The sequence below is a fragment of the Emys orbicularis genome, chromosome 1 (genome assembly GCF_028017835.1).
Source record: "Emys orbicularis isolate rEmyOrb1 chromosome 1, rEmyOrb1.hap1, whole genome shotgun sequence".
Lineage (NCBI taxonomy): Eukaryota > Metazoa > Chordata > Testudines > Emydidae > Emys > Emys orbicularis.
Window position 1 is genome coordinate 228237500 of NC_088683.1, and position 18767 is coordinate 228256266.

At 45.4% G+C, this 18767-nt stretch overlaps 1 protein-coding gene across 1 annotated transcript in view; it reads right to left on the reverse strand.

The window, feature by feature from the left end:
* Nucleotides 1-18767, reverse strand: part of CDKL5 (cyclin dependent kinase like 5) — a 119926-nt gene that overhangs the window by 26716 nt on the left and 74443 nt on the right. The window contains exons 9-10 of the mRNA XM_065422287.1: nt 5812-5892; nt 2302-2462 (exon numbers count right to left, since the gene is read on the reverse strand). Coding sequence (XP_065278359.1) covers nt 2302-2462; nt 5812-5892 — 242 coding nt within the window. The remainder of the gene's footprint in view (nt 1-2301; nt 2463-5811; nt 5893-18767) is intronic.

Here is an 18767-nt window from a genome sequence, read left to right on the forward strand (position 1 = left end):
AAAATAATTCAGATTTCTAATTTAATAGTTGAATTCACTTCAAATATTCACACAAATTGAATCATAACCTAAGAGTAAGTGGTGTTATTTTGGGTTGTGATCATCACTTCACAGTTTAGATGTATATTATGTATTGCACACAAAAAACTATGGTAAGAGAACATTAAGATTGCCAAATCAAGCACTCAAAAGTGAGGAAATGCTAAGATTAAGGTTGCCTGTCCATCGTTCTCAGTCCCAGTCTTTTTGTGCAGCCAGTCCCAGTCTCCTGCCCAGCTCCTCAGCTGATCTCACCCTTATCCCAACTACTGACTCCCAGACCACCCCCAAACCTCATTTCCCTCCCTGGATTCCAGTCACAATCTTAGCCCCCCCACCCAGTCTCCTTTTCCCAATCTATTCCCTATCACTGCAGGTCTGGCTCTTATCCCCTGTGTATTTGAACCAGACAGCTTCCTCCTCCACACTGCTTGAGATTGTGTCCCTGCTCCCAGTTCAGGTATCTAGACCCAGCATCAGCCCAGAGCTGCTATTGCAGAGATAGTCCTGCTCAGGCCCAGGCTGGAGCATGCCCAGATCAGATAAAATATCCAGCTGCCAAAATCTAATGTTTGCAGTGGTGTTGTAACCATGTCGCTCCCAGGAGATTAGAAAGACAAGATGGATAAGGTAATGTCTTTCATTGAGAAGTTCACAGAATCATAGGACTGGAAGGGACTTCAAGAGGTCATTTGGTCCAGTCCCCCGCACTCATGGCAAGACTAAATATTATCTAGACCATCCCCGAAACGTGTTTGTCTAATCTGCTCTTAAAAACCTCCAATGATGGAGTGTCCACAACCTACCCGGGCAATTTATTTCAGTGCTTAACTACCCTGGACAGTTAGGAAGTTTTTCCTAATGTCCAATGTAAACTGCCCTTGCTGCAATTTAAGCTTCTTGTCCACCCTGAGAGATTAAGGAGAATAATTTTCTCCCTCCTCCTTGTAACAACCTTTTATATTGGTGCAATAAAAGATATTACCTCACCCACCTTGTCTCTTTAAAATCTCAGAAGTCTATACAATGAAACCCCGCTATACCGCGATGTTTGGGGTCCAAAAAATTACATCGCGCTAAATGCGGGGTCGCAGTATAGCGGGGTTTCAAGCCTGTCAGTGGTCCCCAAGGCAGTGCAGTGCCGCCTAGTGCCCCTAGTGCCTAGTGCCCAGCAGGGGAGAGAAGCTGCGGCCCCGCGCCTGCCCGGGACAGAGAGCACCTGCGCCCGCAGCCCTGGAGCTCTCGGAGAGGATCCGCGGCCCTGCGCCTGCCGGGGACAGAGAACAACAGGGCTGTGGGCACCGGTGCTCACTGTCCCCGGCAGGCGCGGGGCCGCAGCTTCTCTCCCCTGCCTGGCACTAGGTGGGGGCACATCAATGTACCGGCAGGCGTCATGGTGTTGGGGACCACTGGTACATACTGTATTACTGTATGTCTTAAACAGGGGCCAAATTGTGATCGCGTTATATGCGATTTCGCATTATGGCGGGGCGCCTTATTGCGGGGTTTGACTGTACTTGATATGTGTGAAATGCAATTGGCCAAATTTGGGTGGATTTTCAGGGGAACAACAAAAGGCACATCTGTCACAAATGCCATCTGTCTGCCAAATTTTAAGTCTCTGCTCCAAGGCAATTTTTTTTTTAACATAGGCAAACCCTAGGCTCATTTTCAGAAACGGCTGAACCATTTTTGCTGAATTTTTCAAAAAATATCAGCCACAGCCAGACACCTAGAAAGGAAAGTTTCAGCTTGAATGGTTGAAGTTTGACAAAGTTGTAAGCAACTGAAAACAGTGACTTATAATGGGGAGTGTTGGGCAAGTTTAACAACAGGCAGTGCTATCAGCCCCATATTTTTATTACAACTACAAAAAAATTATATATATATATATATATATATATATATATATATATATATATATATATATATATATATATATATATATATACACACACATACACATACACACTTATTTTATTTTATGTAATTGGGCCTTTAACCTATCTTTAATCGATTACCAAAAGTGAGTGTGGAAGAAGTGTGTTTTAGGGATGAACTGGCTTTATCTCTTAGCATGCAAAAACTGGCTTTATCTCTCATGTTAACCTCAGACATAGAAAACAATATGTATACCAATATGACAAAATTATCAGACAACTTGTGTTCTTTTTGTGAAGATGATTTAATATTTAAACCTGAAAGGAACTTACTCATTAATGCAACAAATGAAGCTGAGGAGGATCTGGTTACTGTATTTACCTGTTAGACAATGTGTTGCTGTCTACATGATAAGGTTTTCTCTTAGCTGACCGTGAAGGTGAACTTCCACAACGATCCAAGAGTCTCTGAGTTTGAAATGAAGGATGGTTCAAACATTGCTCTGTCAAGTATCTATCTGCTGGATCCAGCTTCAGCAAGTTCTTTGGAAAACAAAGTCTGGATTTTAAACAAGTATTAGTATTTAAACCAGTCACAGCAAAACTTGTAGCTCAATAGTTTTGAGCTTCTCATCTCAATAGTTTCTGTGAGATTATTATGTGCAACTGCAAGAATGATTTACAGTTATATTAATATACCATTTAACAGCAAATCATCACTCCATTTATACTGTATTGAACTCATCTCAATACTGAGCTGCACAGGTCTCTAAGAAACTCAATTCCTTGTTTCTAATTGCAAGATAAAGCCACGGAAGTGTGAGAGTGAAGAACAATTCTGCTTTCAGAAGCAATAAACATACACACAAAAATGATACATAATAAAAGAGGTTTGATAAACAAAGGTCATTCAAAGAGCGTTGCTATTTATAAAAATATGCTTTAAAACTCACACACACACACACACACAGAAATGTAGGGAGTTTTGTCATTGATTTCGTGGGGCTATGATTTCACCAGTAATTCATCTACAGTAGTCAGAAGGAAATTCCTATTATAAATTTGTGATGTTTGTTCTATTTCTGAAGACAGACAATGTTTTTGATATTTAGAGAATGAACATTTAATTATAAAGTTAGAAACTAACAGGGGAGACTAATTTGCAACATATTATGACTGCTATTTGCACAAGTTCTGTAAGAAATATATTAATAGTTGTGGTAAGTTAATATGATAAGCAAACAATACTCATGCTTGAACTAAAATAGGACATTTTTGTCTACTATGAACACAGAGAACATATTATTTCTATGTTCTCTCTTATCCTCCAACAGTTATTGGTAATTTATATAAAAATACAGCTTTTAAAAAGCGGTAAGATATCCTAAGGCTATCTGTGTTTCATATTTAGAATGAATACATACCATGGTGGAACATGAAAGCAAACAGATTACTCACAGTGTGTAAAGTTGTTCCATTACATACAGTGAGTAATCGCATGGAAACTAAAGTTAAACACATGCATAAGTCTTTGGAGGATCACAGCCACACTTAGAAATTATTGGCTCAATAGACAGGGCCGCCTCCAGGTTTTTTGCCGCCCCAAGCAAAAAAAAAAAAAAAAAAGCGGAGTGCTGCCACCGCCGCCAAAACAAAACAAAACAAAAAAAGGGCCGGAGTGCTGCCCCAAAGGGCCAGAATGCCGCCCCTTGAAAAGTGCTGCCCCAAGCACATGCTTGGGACGCTGGTGCCTAGAGCCGGTCCTGTCAATAGAACATATACGATCATCAGTGAGGATAAATATATTATATTCATAATTCATCTTTCTGTATCCCTTACCTCTTTCTAAATAAATAAACACCCAAAACAAAACCTATATTAAAATAAAGTTATTCATGTTGCATCGTCAACCATTTAAAAGTTAGGAAATGATAGAATCAGGTGCCTGTGCAACCTTAATTCAGCCCCTGTGTGTGTCTGTATTATAACACCCTGTTAATTACGCGACTACATACTATTTTCCCCCAGCACAGGACCCTTGCTTCATTCAGTGCACAGGATGGATGGTGCTCAGGAAATGAGGCTTCTTTTTATCCTCCTAGTACAATGCGTAGACTTGCCTGTACTACACACCATACAATGCACGGAATTATTAATTTTTTATGATCTTTTCTATGGCTCTCATCAGTACAGGTTTGGACTGCCTCACAAATACTAATGAATTTTCTTCACAAGTCCCCTGTGAGAGGAGACTATTATTCTCCCCCATTTTACAGATGGGGAAAGTAAGGCAAAGAGCCTGAGGCCACACAGCAAATCACTGGTGAAGCCAGGGTTAGAATTCAGGGCCACTGGACTCCCACCCTGGTGCTCATTCCTCCAGACACAGCCCCTTACTTCAGAGGAGCTGAAAATCCATAGCTTCAACGGACTTCAATTACAGTTGAGAATGCTCAGCAGTTCTGACAATCAGGCTCCATGTGTCTGGGCATGCAGAAACTGAGGAACATACAAATAGGGGCCACATGTCAAAATTTTAAGTGATTCACCCAGCACCACTTAGGAAGTTTGCAGTAGAGGCATGGATATTAGTGAATTCTCCTGTGTAGCATTCACCTGCCTTAACTACAAAATCATCATTTCTCCTCTTGCAGTCCACAGCCCCATTCTTTACATACTTCTAACTTCTAGGGGTTCTTCTGACAACCACCTCATTCTCTAAACAGCCCCTGAGCACCACCCCATTCTGTGTACTGAATGAGGAAAGAGTCCTATGGAAAAGATAATATGAGATCATATAATTAAAAACCATATAATAATTCCCATGAACATACACAAGAAAGATAGAATTAAGGTTTCACAGACAACTTTAATTCTGGCATTTCTTAATTTTCAAGTGCTTGATTTTGCAACCCAAATGACTTAAAAATCTAGGAAATAACATACAAAAAAAACTAGTTACAAGAAAGAGGAAGGGGAAAGACAAATTTTATTACAAACAACACCCTTCCTATCATGCATCATGACCTCTGTGTTTCAGTCCTCAGCACAGCAACACAGACTGCTACCAATTGAGCTTCTACTAATTACATTAGCTAACAATATGAAAGCAGCCAATAAAGGGGGATGCACAAGACACTGAGACAGTGGATTATGCCCAAGTAGCCCAATTTCAGACTCCACAGAAAAAGATAAAGCTCTGAGCAGCTCTTTTTTGAAAGGCAATATGGCTCAATGGATGATATTTGGGCCCACTATATTCAAGATGAGTTTAGAACTCATGCTATCTTGGTTCCCATGATGAATTATTAGTATTTGTCTCTGCTCCAGGAATTCCCATCTCACTCCCATCAAGTGGGGGTGGGAGGTGGGGAAGGGAAAAGGTCTCCTGTAGTGCTCCATCAGTTACAATGCTGAGAAGGGAGGGTGGCTGATGGGAGCAAAGATGGTTCACTCTCCACCCCTGCCAGTATAGCTGCTCCAACAACAGCCAGGCTGAGTTTCGACTTCTAACTGTTCAGGGTGCAGTGTATGGTGCTGGAGTGATGGCGGGGACCCAAGCTTGGAATATTCATTGTTTCTGGCATGTTGCCAAAATCAAGCAGTAACAGTGTAATACAGAACAGAGAAATGAAGATTGTTAGCAGATTACAACTCAGCCAAATCTGAACAGAATTTCATGGCATTAGCAAAAGGTATTTTTCTGACCTTGGGGCTTTCCCCCAGGAAATATCAAAGATCTGCTGCAAACAATGGAGGTTGTTAAAGTTTATCAAAACAAGTTCAGAAGATTCTTTTTTAAAAAGGGACTGTATTAGGAAATATAAATGTAGTGGTCACTGCGAACTTCCCCTATATAATATACACAAACAAATAATGCAGCTTTTCCTACCTTCATAAGGTCAAGCAAAACACCACTTAAAATTCCTAAATATCTCCTCTCCAAAGATTGAGGATGGTTGACTGCTGGGAACTGTAAAAATAAGAATACAGCATAAATGTACGGTGTCTGTAAATGTCCAAAACATTTATATAAAGGGAAGTGGCTTAGACACTGCTTGTTCTGTCAAACCAGTAGACACCAAGAGAGAGTAGGTAGTAGGAAGTAAAAGGGGTACCATGTGAAATAATAGGTGTGTTAAAGTGGACACAGTGGTACCTGAAACACAACAATAGCATTAAACATACAGTTTTCTGTTGATATACCATATGTACAACAGTTCATTCAATCAGAGCAAGGGAAGGTATCCTTGGTGAACAAGATATTCAACCAGATGTTCTCATCAATGACTAAAATAATCCAGTCAGATATACAACTGGCTGTCGCTGGTATTACGATTCATAGAAATACGGAAGGTATAAACAAGCTAATAATGGGAGAAGTACAAGAAAGCTGAACACAGGTTTTATTCCAAAACGTTCTAAATTGACCTGAAAATAATCTCATTTTGAGCATGAATGGTATGGAATTAATTAATGAAGGATTAAACAGATTACTTGGAAAACTTTTTGGGAAAGAAGATCACCTAGAAATAGAACAACCAATCTTCTTTCCAAGTATTAAGTCTAGCAAGAACCTTCTGGAAAAAACGGTTACCTACGTCTCGTAACTATTGTTCTTCAAGATGTGTTGTTCATGTCCATTCCACATTAGGTGTGTGTGCACCACGTGCACGGACGTCGGAAACTTTTTCCCTTAGCGGCTCCCGTCGGGTCGGCAGGGGAGTCCCCTAGAGTGGCGCCTCCATGCCGCTGCATATACACCCCTGCCAACCCGACCCCCCTTCAGAGGGGAAGGAGGATGGAGAGTGTAATGGACCTGAACAACACATCTCGAAGAACAGTTACGAGAGGTAGGTAACCGTTTTTTCTTCAAGTGCTTGTTCACATCCATTCCACATTAGGTGACTCACAAGCTTACCATCAGAGGAGGGTAGGAGTCATGGAACAATTGATTGGAGAACAGCCCTGCCAACTACCGCATCATCTCTGGCCTGCTGATTGACCGCGTAGTGGGCTGTGAAAGTGTGCACCGAGAATCAAGTGGCTGCTTTACAAATCTCGTGGATCGGGACCTGCACCAGGAAAGCTGATGAAGATGCTTGCGCTCTGGTCGAGTGGGCCGTGATCACCGGGGCTGGAACCTTAGCCAGCTCGTAGCACACGCGAATGCAGTCCGCAATCCATGACAATATACGCTGCGCCGAGACCGGAAGACCTTTCATTCTGTCAGCTATTGCGACAAACGATTGTGTCGACTTGTGGAAAGGCCTGGTCAGCTCCAAATAGAACACCAGGGCCCGTTGGACATCCAGAATGTGCAGGATACGGTGACTCGGGTCCGTGTGTGGTTTAGGAAAGAACACTAGCAAACACATGTCCTGGCCCATAAGAAATTGCAAGACTACTTTAGGGAGGAATTTAGGGTGCGGCCTGAGCTGCACCTTGTCCTTATAAAGGACTGTATAAGGCGGTTCCAAGGTGAGGGTCCTCAATTCGGACACCCTCCTTGCGGACGTAATGGCCACCAGGAATGCCACCTTCCAGGAGAAGTGGAGAAGACAGCAAGAGGTGAGGGGCTCAAACGGAGGGCCCAGAGCTTGGAGAGGACCAAATTTAGGTTCCAGGGCGGGTCCGGTGGGCATGAGTAAGGGAACACCCTCTCCAGTCTCTTGAGGAACCGCACTACCGTGGGGTTAGAAAACACCAAACACCTGGATTCCCCCGGGTGGAACGCCAAAATGGCCGCCAGATGCACCCTGATCGAGGAAGGGGCAGGACCTTGATGCTTGAGGTGTAGGAGGTATTCTAGGATGACTGGAATGGTGGCCTGGAGCGGCTGTACCTGCTTCGGCTCACACCAGCAGGAGAATCTTTTCCACTTAGCTAGGTAGGTAGCCCTAGTGGAGGGTTTCCAACTGCCAAGGAGAATTTGCCTTACCGGAAGAGAGCACTGGCTCTCCATAGCATTCAGCCACAGAGTTTCCACGCCATGAGATGCAGAGACTGTAGATCTGGGTGGAGCAGGTGCCCGCAGTCCTGCGTGATGAGATCCTGGTGCAGGGATAGGGCAATCGGGGCAGCCACTGACAGCTCTAGCAGGATCGTAAACCAGTGTTGACGCGGCCAAGGGGGGCGATCAAAATTATCGTCGCCTTGTCCCTGCGAACTTTGAGGAGGACTCTGTGGATGAGCGGGAGCGGAGAAAAGGCATACTTCAGACTCCCGCCCCAAGGGATCGCGAACGCATCTGCGACTGAGCCCGGACTGTGGTTCTGGAACAAACAAACTGTGGACATTGGCTCTTGTCCTTGGTGGCAAAGAGGTCCATTTGGGGAAACCCCCACTTCTGGAAGACCAATTGCAAGATGTCCGACCACTCGTGCATGTGGTACAACCTGCTGAGGCGGTCCACCAGCTCGTTCCACGCTCCCAGAAGGTATGATGCTTCGAGATGGATGGAGAGGACTATACAGAAGTCCCACAGGAGAAGAGCCTCGCGGCAGAGGGGAGAAGAGTGGGCTCCGCCCTGTTTGTTTATATAAAACATGGAAGTGGTGTTGTCTGTCAGAACCATCATGCTGTGACCTTCCAAAGTAGCGTGAAAGGTTTGGCAGGCCAGACAAACTGCCCTGAGCTCCTTCACATTGATGTGGAGCAACACTTCGTCCCCGGACCACAGGCCCTGTGTCCTTAGGTCCCCTAAGTGAGCCCCCCAGCCGAGGTCTGACACATCTGTCACTAGCATCAGAGCAGATACCCTTGCATACTACCGTCCGATTCAGCCACCAGCGCAGGGAGTCCAACACCTGGGCAGAAATCGTCATAACGAGGTCTAGGGGATCTCTGCTCGGGCGATACGATCGGACGAGCCATGCTTGTAAGATCCTGAGTCTCAGCCGAGCGTACTTGACCACATAAGTGCACGCCGCCATGTGCCCTAGAAGCTGCAGACAGCATCGGACTGTGGTAGTGGGAAACCTTAGCATCGATTCTACCACGCGCTGGATGGCCAGGAATCTGGGTTCTGGGAGGCTCGCTCACGCCTGCACCGAGTCCAGCACTGCCCCGATGAACTCCAGCCTTTGCGTTGGTATCAGGGAAGACTTGGGCATGCTGACGAGGAGACCCAGCCTGCGGAATGTGTCCAGGGCCACCGTCACATGGGAACGGACCTCCTCTTCGGACCGACCAGTGAGGAGCCAATCGTCTAGGTACGGGTATACCCGTATTCTCCTCTTTTGCAGAAAGGCTGCCACTACTGACATGCATTTCGTGAACACGCCGGGGGCTACTGCCAGGCCGAATGGGAGGACCGTAAACTGGTAATGGTGCTGGTTTATGGTGAACCGTAGGAACCGCCGGTGAGCAGGGTGAATGGCGATATGAAAGTATGCGTCTTTCATGTCGAGGGCAGCATACCAATCCCCCGGATCCAGGGATGGGATAATAGTGCCCAAGGGAGACCATATGGAAGCGGACCTTGACTAAGAATTTGTTGAGTCCGCAGAGGTCTAAAATGGGCCGAAGGCCCCCCTTTGCCTTGGGGATGAGAAAAGGGGAGTAAAACCCTTTCCCCCTTAGTTCCCAAGAGACTTCCTCCACCGTACTCACCTCGAGGAGCGACTGAACCTCCTGCATAAGGAGTTGCTCGTGAGAGGGGTCCCTGAAGATGGACGGGGAAGGGGGGTGGGTAGGAGGGAAGGAGGAGAACTGCAGCATGTATCCCACTTGTATGCCTACTGTCTCTGCCTTGCCTGCGATAAGGCTCCTGCCTAGGACGAGGCTGGTACTGCCGCTGCTGAGGCGGCTGAGGCTTGAACGGCTTCCTCTGAGTCGCCGGAGTGTGCATTCCCAATGACTTGAGGGTGACCCGGGAGTCTTTGAGGCTATGCAGCCTGGCATCAGTCTGATCTGAAAAGAGGCCAGACCCTTTGAAGGGGAGGTCCTGGAGGGTGTTCTGGACCTCTGGCGGGAGGCCCGAAGCCTGAAGCCACGCCAAGCACTGCATCACCACACCCGAGGCGATTGTTCTGGCTGCTGTGTCTGCCAAGTCCAAAGAGGCCTGCAAAGAGGTCTTGGCTACTGCCTTTCCCTCTTCTACAAGGGCCGTAAACTCAGGCTGAGAGCCCTGGGGTAAGAGGTCCTTAAATTTTGAAACTGCCACCCAGGAGTTAAAATTATGCCTATTCAGGATTGCCTGCTGGTTTGCAATCCGTAACTGGAGGCCTCCAGAGGAGTACACCTTCCTTCCGAAGAGGTCCTACCGTTTAGCCTCCTTGGCCTTGGGGGCCGGGGCTTGCTGGCCATGATGCTCCCGTTCAATAATGGATGAGACGACCAGAGAACAGAGGGCCGGATGACAAAATAGGAACTTGTAGCCCTTGGAAGGGGCCAAGTACTTTCTCTCTACCCCCTTGGCCGTTGGTGCGCTGGAGGCTGGGGTTTGCCAGACCATCTTGTAGTTGGTCTGGATTGTCTTTATGAGTGGGAGCGAAATCCTGGAGGGACCTCCAGGGCTTAGGATGTCCACCATAGGATCCTCCCGCTCAACCATCTCCTCCGCCTGTGGGCCAAGTTCTGGGCAACCCTGCGGAGCAGCTCCTGGTGCGCCCTGTGGTCTATCGGAGGTGGCCCTGACACCGTCGTGCCCGCCACAGCCTCGACTAGGGATGATGAGGAGGTGAGGAGCTGCTGTGCCTCCTCCACCTGCCCTTCTTGCTCCTCCTCATAGCAAGGGGCACGTCCGGGTCCTGCCTGGTTGATTGTCCCCGGGACGGCACCGGGCTCGGTGCCACTTCTGCTCGCCGGTGCTCCAGAGAAGTGTTCTGCGGCCTGGACACCGTGGCCTTCTTAGCTGTGGAGGGGTGCCTGCGCGGGGATCGGGATTGATGTACCGAATAGCCGGACTTTGAAGCTCTGGAGGAGGTCCCTTGCTGTTGATGATAGGCCCATGGGGTCCAAAAGGGCCATTGTCCTGGCAGTACCCATTGGGGTTGCCACGCGGCCTGGGACTCCCTGCCCGCTGGCGCCCTGCGGACGTAGCTGGAGCGGCCTGAGTCAACCTCTGACTCCGAAGACGCCGAACTCGATGGCCAACGCGGTGCCGTGGCTTGGTGTCGTCGGGAGGCTGGAGAATGGCTCCTTACCAACTGGGATCGGTACCGATGCTCTCAGGACCGGGATCGGTGCCTTCTGTCTGGGGCCAGCGTCCTCAGCCTTACGTTCCTTCAGTGCCATCCTAGCGCCGGCACCGGGGAGCAGTGCACCGATGGGGCAAGTGCCGCATGCTGGCTCAGCTCTGGTGCCACCAAGTCCGGCTGGGTCAAGGGCATCTGGGAGTCTACGGAGGCTGAGCTTGACCGGGGCCAGCGCTGAGAGCGGTGCCGGGGTGGTGACCTCGAGCGGCGCACCATTGCCGGCTTCCCTCGGGAGCCGCTAAGGGAAAAAGTTTCCAAAGTCCGTGCACGCAGCGCATGCACACCTAATGTGGAATGGACGTGAACAAGCACTCGAAGAAAAACTAATTTTGTTGGATCTCAGCAGGCTACTGGTTGCATAATTTCCCATATAGTAATGTTTTAAGACTCAATATCACTCCCTTAACTCTAGCTGGTGCAAGGGTTGGCAACTGTTGTATAGATGCAGTAAACACAGACCTTGAGGGCATTTTGTCTATTAGGCTCTTGCCAAAGTCAATCAAAGGCTGTGTCCAAGCCCAGCCCCCATTATCCAGAAAAATGGACAAGAGAGACATGGATGCTTTGAAGATGGGGAAAGCAAAGTGCAGGTTCTCATATGAGGCTCATCACGGTAATCTGGAATGTGAAAGTGGGACCTCATAGGTTTTTATGAGAGCTTAGAGAACACAGAGGTGAAAAATATAATTGCATCGTCCAAGAAAGGGCTATAACAATAACAATTTTAAAAAGTGAACCTCACCAATGGTAGACATTTAGTTAGATCTGAAAATGAGCACAGAAACAGTAACTTAACAGAAGGGGTGTAATTTTCATGAAAGTTACAGTATTCTGGATAAGATCTTTTCCTGGTATTAGGGTAATGAAAAGAACCATAAATGCAGTAAATTATGCTTCTTGGATTTTAAAATGCCCACAACTAAATTTTCTAAAACTCAATTCCTGGCAACTCTCAGGAGACTCAGGGCTAACTTTTGCAGGTTCAATCTCTTTTCCAGAAGTGTGAAAATTATATCTGATAAATAACAGGTGTTCACACACACAGAATACTGGTTAAATTTTGATTGTATCAAAAATCTTTTAAAGTTATTTTCTTGTTGTGACATAGTATGTGAGAGTGTGAAAGTGACTCTTCTAAATAGGTAATGTTAATAGTATGGAGTTTCATTCTGGGAGGACAGGAGTTTCCAGGAATAATTTACTTAACTTGAAACATTCCCAGTACTAAAAATAAAAACCAATATGTAACCAACACCACACATGGATTTCTTGTCTTCACTGATTATTGATGACGAAAGCTTGAGTAGACAAGAATTTCGTGGGTGAGGTGGGAAAAATGCAAAGAAAAGGCAGCGGTCAAGTAGCTAAAACTAGTTGAGCTCCAGTGAACTAAGTTGATACTATGAAAGATGGGATGTTCATCCCTAGTCATATCCCCCCAAACATGATCTAAATGTCATATCCCCCCAAACTTCTGCACCTCAGTATTTACATAATCATTACCAATAGTACAGGCCACCTTACTGAGTGTTGTTTGGTACTTGGTTAAAAATAATTTCATCTCTCAGATATAAAAAAATATTCAGCATGTGTTAAGACTCAAGAATGGCCCTCTTAAGAACTCTATGGCTGGACATGAAAAGGAGCAGAGAAACAGTAAAAAGGATTAGAAACATTTCCCTCCACATGCCTTTTTTGAAGTGCTCTTAAATTTCTGAAGGAGAACTCAAAAAGCCATGACTGATAACCTCTAATTTTGATTGAGCTAAAGCAATCCTTCAATATCAGTAGCGGCACAGTCAGAAATGTATACAATGGGATATTTATAGACAAGTGTAACAGGGTCGGCACCCATCTCTTGCAAGCAAGCATAGTCCTGCTGCTCTTCCATCCAGGCATGCAGTCCTTTCTTCTTCAGTTCCAAGAAGCAACTAACCACTGCTCTTTTCTGCAGCTCCTTTTCACAGGGCCCTCCTGGCCCATGATTGGCTGTTCCAGCAGCTCTTTTGACTGGTTGCTTCCTCACAACCACTGTAGGCCACTTGGAGGACCTCTCCACTGCTCCTTTCCTGAGATGGGTATGGCAGAACCCTGAGGCCTCCACCAGGGGGCCTTTGGGCCTAGACCACCCCATCACAGCAAGAAAGAGTTACATCCCTGGACTTTTTACACTGAGAAGATGGCAAAGATAAATTGGTTTAGGTACATCACAATGACCTAGAAAAGTTGTCAAGAAAGGTTTTCTCGGCCATAATGACTAGATAGCATCTCAGATAGCATAGTCCACCCAACATGTTCAGAATCTCTATCTGCATCAGTCGGATATGTAATTTGGGCTTTTCTAGATCATTAAGACTGGTCACTTTATTATTTATTATTATTATTGTTAATATTGCTCTCTGATCTTGCTTCATCTGTAACCACCCAAAAAGGCATGTGGGATAGTCCAAGACCAATAAGGCCATGGAGGATATTGCACTGTCCAAGTCATGCACGGTGGGGGACAACATGCTGGAGCCAGCCAGTATAAAGAAACCAGTCTTGGTCCCTCAGTTCTCTTGACCCTGGTAGGAGATCTATAAGATAATCTAAAAGGCCTTGAAGGTGATTCAGATTCCTCCCTTTCAGAGTCTGAAGAAGAAACGTAGATTTCTACAGAATAGAGAGGAGTGGTCCCCACTGGGGTCTGAGGTGGTCTGTGTAATGGAGACACCTGGAGATCCAGTTTTGTTGGAGGTGGTTGGAATGCAGACAAAGTGACCAATGCTGGCATAACAGGTGCTGAGTGCGTTAGTGATTTCAAAGACACCAAAGTTGCTTTGAGCAGAACCAGTTGGGGGGAGACATAGGGACCTTCTTGCCAATAAGAAGGGCTGCAGATAGAGAGCACTGAAAGGGTAAATATTTGTCCACTGGTATTGAGATAGACTTGATCGGCTGGAATGATGAAGAGGGAACCGGTAAGGATGGAGACAGATGGAATCAAAAGCGCTGCCTCATACAAGAGCTGGTGAGTACCTAGATTTGTCATGTCTTGAACTGGTACCAGACTTCCTGATTTTTTTTTTTTTTTTTTTTTTAGGAGAAGAACAAGACTTAGAGCACTAGTCAGCAACAGAATGCTTGGAGCGCTTCAAGGAGGCTAGTGGTAAGGGTGAAGGGTGACCTTTCTCATCAGACTTACACTTTGAATCATGGGCAGTGGGAGGGGTGCTCCTTGTGGACTCTGAATCTGCTACCTCGGGGTCAGGTCTCAGTTCCGACATGGGAAACATGGTCTTTCATACGGTGAACTTTGAGGCAGAAAGCCCTGTGTTTTTTGTCTTGGTGGGGAAGGAGGTACAAATAGGGCATTTTCCCCCTCACATGGCCCTCACCAAGGCAAATCAAGTAGCTACTATTATGTACATTATAGGCATTTTGAAACACTGGCTAACTAAAGCAAATACCATGGGGAACTCCAACTCTCACCATGGGTGGTGAGAAGGAACTGAGAGGGAAGTGGCAGACACACCCATTTTATGCCTTCATCTGAGAGTATTTGAAGAGATGGATCATGTGAGACGCCTAGTGGTATTGCTGGCAAATATCTCTGACTCAAAGTGCCTTGAGTGCACATACACCTGCAGTGGAACGTATGTGTGCATAATCAGTTGAAGGAGAACTTACATTTTTAAACTTAGGCACATGTAAGTGTTTTCAGGATCAGAATCTAAGGTTGGGATCTTAAAATGGGCTTAAGGGATTTAGGTGACCAACTTCTGTTGATTTCTAATAGGAATTGAGCACTTAACTGCCAGAGGCCTTTATGAAAATCCAGTCTAGCACCACTAATCGTATCTCATCTGAACTATACAATTAAGATTAAAAGGGTTTTTTAATACTCTACTGTCACACACCAATAATGGTGTTAGTTGTATTTTATGCATATAGATAATAGTCAAAATTACATAATGAACCTATGAACAGTGTGATGGCTCGGTAAGTACTGTTTACACAGCTCAGGGTAAGTTTTCAAAGCTATGTGGATTTGGTAGAAGTAAACACAGACATTCTGTTAACAGCTGAATACAGTTGAACAATTTCCAAAGTAGTGTGCAGGAAGTTTTGCATTAAGTCTCCATTAACATGAGCAGTAATTGTGAGTTTAACCTGCCATAAACTATGTCAAAAATGTTTTCTACCAATGCTTGAGCAACTGCATTAAAGTAAAAATCCTGTGAATATGGAATACATGGTGTTCTTTGCCACTCACACTTTTTCTGTACCTGCCAAAAAACATCAGCAATGATTAATGTATGATTATATAAAATGCTGAAATATATTTTAAAGAGCTGAAATAACTTGAGAATACCAGAAAGAAACAAAATTAAGTTAACAGATTAAGATGCATCTCCTAACAAGCTACAACAACAAAAAAGTAAAGGTAAAATACAAAAACGTATGCACATTTTAGAATACAGCACAGTTGTCACTGAAAAAAAGTGAAAGACCTAGAGAACTAAGGGCTAGATTCATAAAGAAACTTAGGTGTGGTGAAGCTTATGAGATCGGACCTCACAGGCCAGTTAAGTGGAAAAATTCTCATCTGCTCCCAGTTGGTGCAAGCCTTGGGATTAAGCGTCTGGATGCCTGGCAGGGGGATGCAGCATGCATTCTCATAGGCAAAAACATAGGTGCCTAGAGAACTGTTACTGCAAAAATTTAGGCACCGAGTGATTTTAGGTGCCTCCGGGGCTCAGAGGCTGCTGAGCAGGGGTTTTGTGAATCCCAGTGGGGCCTGATTCTGGGATTTGGGCACCTAAAGTGGCAGTTAGGAGCCTATGTCCTTTTTGTGAATCTAACCCTGGGTGCTTGGTACGAACAGCCTCTGAGCAGGAAGTCTTGTAAAGCTACTTTTAAGTACTACCTTCTCATATGCACTCTTCAACCCTCTCACATCTAGAGCGCTAGTAAAGCTTCCTTACTGTAAATATTAGTAATTCAATTCTATCCAAAGACAATTTATAAATATTTTTCCATTTGAGATCAGCAATTCTGAGCATATAGAAGAGAAACTACGTTGTTTCTTCTTTGTTTCTACTAGCATTATTGTTCACAAATTGCATTATGATGTGAACTTTGAGGGGAGATAAAAAGAACATGTTCACTATTTTCGCAGTCACAATACTACTAATCTTTAAGTTATTTTTATTTTCGTCATTTTACAGTGGTTTACCAGTGATAGGTTTGTCCATCTGCATGGCTTGGCCACCTGTACTGGATGAACAATGGATGGATTCCAACGGATCTCATGTATGGAGAACTTGCAGATGCTCCAAGGCCACTGGGCCAATTGAGACTCAGGTTGAAGAGGGACTTGAAAACTTTTCAGCATTGATACCACAAACTGGGCAGATGTAGCTAGCAACAGGCCACACTGAAGGACTGCACTGCACTAGGGAATCAAAGAGGTTGAAGAGAGGGGAGGAAAGTGAAGAGAACAAATAGGAAACCATAGCAGACCTCATGCGCTAGTCCGGCACTGTGATACTGCAGCATGACCCAGAGTAACTGAACTGCTCTGGCGCTTACACCATTGTCTTTCGAGACTGGTGGTTGCCTACTATCAGTGACAGGGTTATATTTTTATAGAAAGTCTGCTATGTGATCTCAGAGCACACCTTAGATGAACTATAGCCTTGGCTACAATTCATTAATCTAACAAGATGCAAGAGGATCTCCAGAAGGGGCCACCATTTTGCCAAAAAGGAGCATTTTTAGAACAAACGGAATCTCATTCAGACTCTACTCTCCAAGAACTTGTTTAAGAGGACAGTCCAGGTGGAGAGTACTCCTGTCTTCAAATGGAATAACTGACATCTAGTAGCCTCTTGAATAAGAAGCCACTAGAGAGATGTATGTTGTCAGAGCTGTGAGAGAAGGTGACAGAATCTAGAAACTATTTCCCATTAGGGATTTTTCTAATTCTATCACCTGCATGTACCTCGACCTATTTATTGGATGATGTTTATAGAGCCCTACACTGCCAGCCCTGTTTTCTGCTAGGAGTAATCTCCTTTGTTTAGATCTTGGGATGTTCGTTAACATCTTTAGGGTGGGTTTTGGCTTGTTTCTGCTCCCTGTGCTGCTTTCCTGGGGTCTTTAAGATGCAACAGCTGTCTTTTTCCTCGAGCAGGGTGGTAGAGAGGCCACCCATTGCTCCTCAAGACCCAGATGTAACAGGGTGTCTGGAGCCAGGAGCTCTCTCAGCACCCTGTCACTCTAATGCCAACCAGCAGAGCTAGAGCTGAGGGGTAATTGAGGGGGGATGCAACCCCAGCAGCTAGGATTATATAAAACAGACAGGAAGGAAGTGTGGATAAGGAGCAGGGAGCCTGAAGGATGGCTGATGTACACAGGACTAGATACTGCTAGTACTGTTCCCTTCCTTAGAAGCAAGTGGGGAAGCTGCCTATAGATCGTAAATATATGTAAACAACACTACAGGCTGTGGCCTGCTGGAGGAATACAATAAAACATGGAGACAGTGAAGGAGACCTGGAATTGTTGTGGTGAGTTACTGAGGCTGAAAGCAGGGCCGGCGCTTCCACTTGGTGACCCTAGGCGGTCGCCTAGGGAGGTAGGATTTGGGGGGCTGCATTTTGCTGCCCTCGGCGGAAATTCGGCAGCGGGGGATCCTTCCGCTCTGGGTCTTCAGCGGAAATTCGGCGGCGGGTCCGTCACTCACTCCGGGACCTGCCGCCGAAGCGCCCCAAAGACGTGGAGCGGAAGGACCCCCGCCGCCGAATGCTCAGAGGAGGAGCGCTGCCGCCTAGGGCGGCAAAAACCCTGGCGCCGCTCCTGGCTGAAAGGATGTTCAGGGGATCAGTCTGTGGCACCACTGAAGGAAAAAAGCTATGTGGAGGGTGGAGGGGGAGGAGTATTTTATCTGAATTTCTAAAATATTGCTGGAAGTGCCCATCCTAGACAGGAAGATGGTGCATGATGGTGGTAACTGCATTAAGGTAATGTGGGGTTTCCTGAAGCCTAGAGATGGATGGATTAATTTCTTCAGAGAATTTCACAGGCTAGTCTGGTGCCTACTCTTGTGAACGGATCATGATGGCATTGCTTATGTGTAAGATCTGCATATTCCCAATATATGCGTCGTATATTTATTAATCCTAAAGAGCATCTTTATGAGGATTTCAGTTTCTTAAAGCACTTTGGTAGCATGGGACAAAATTAATTCTATATTTAAGTGTTTCATGCTGTTCAAAAGGGAAGCTGTACCACCACTATAAAACTATTGAATAAGCATATAGTGTACATGCAGTTGGAAAAGATGTCAACATCCCACTCAGGAAAGAGCGACTCCAGCTCTCTTGTCTATCTAACCTTCCCATGTCTGAATTACTAAATATAATAATAATTAACATTTTTACAGCTCTTTGCATGCTCAAAGCACTGTACAGATATTACCTCATTAATTCTCACATGACCCCTATTTGGTAGGTGAGTAAGTATTATTCTTCCAATTTAACAAATGGGGATAAAGAGGCAGTTACTTGCCCAAGAACAACCAGTAAATCACTGGCCCAGGATTAGGACATAGGTCTTCATGACACCCAGCCCTATGCTAATCGCACTAACATCACACCTTCTT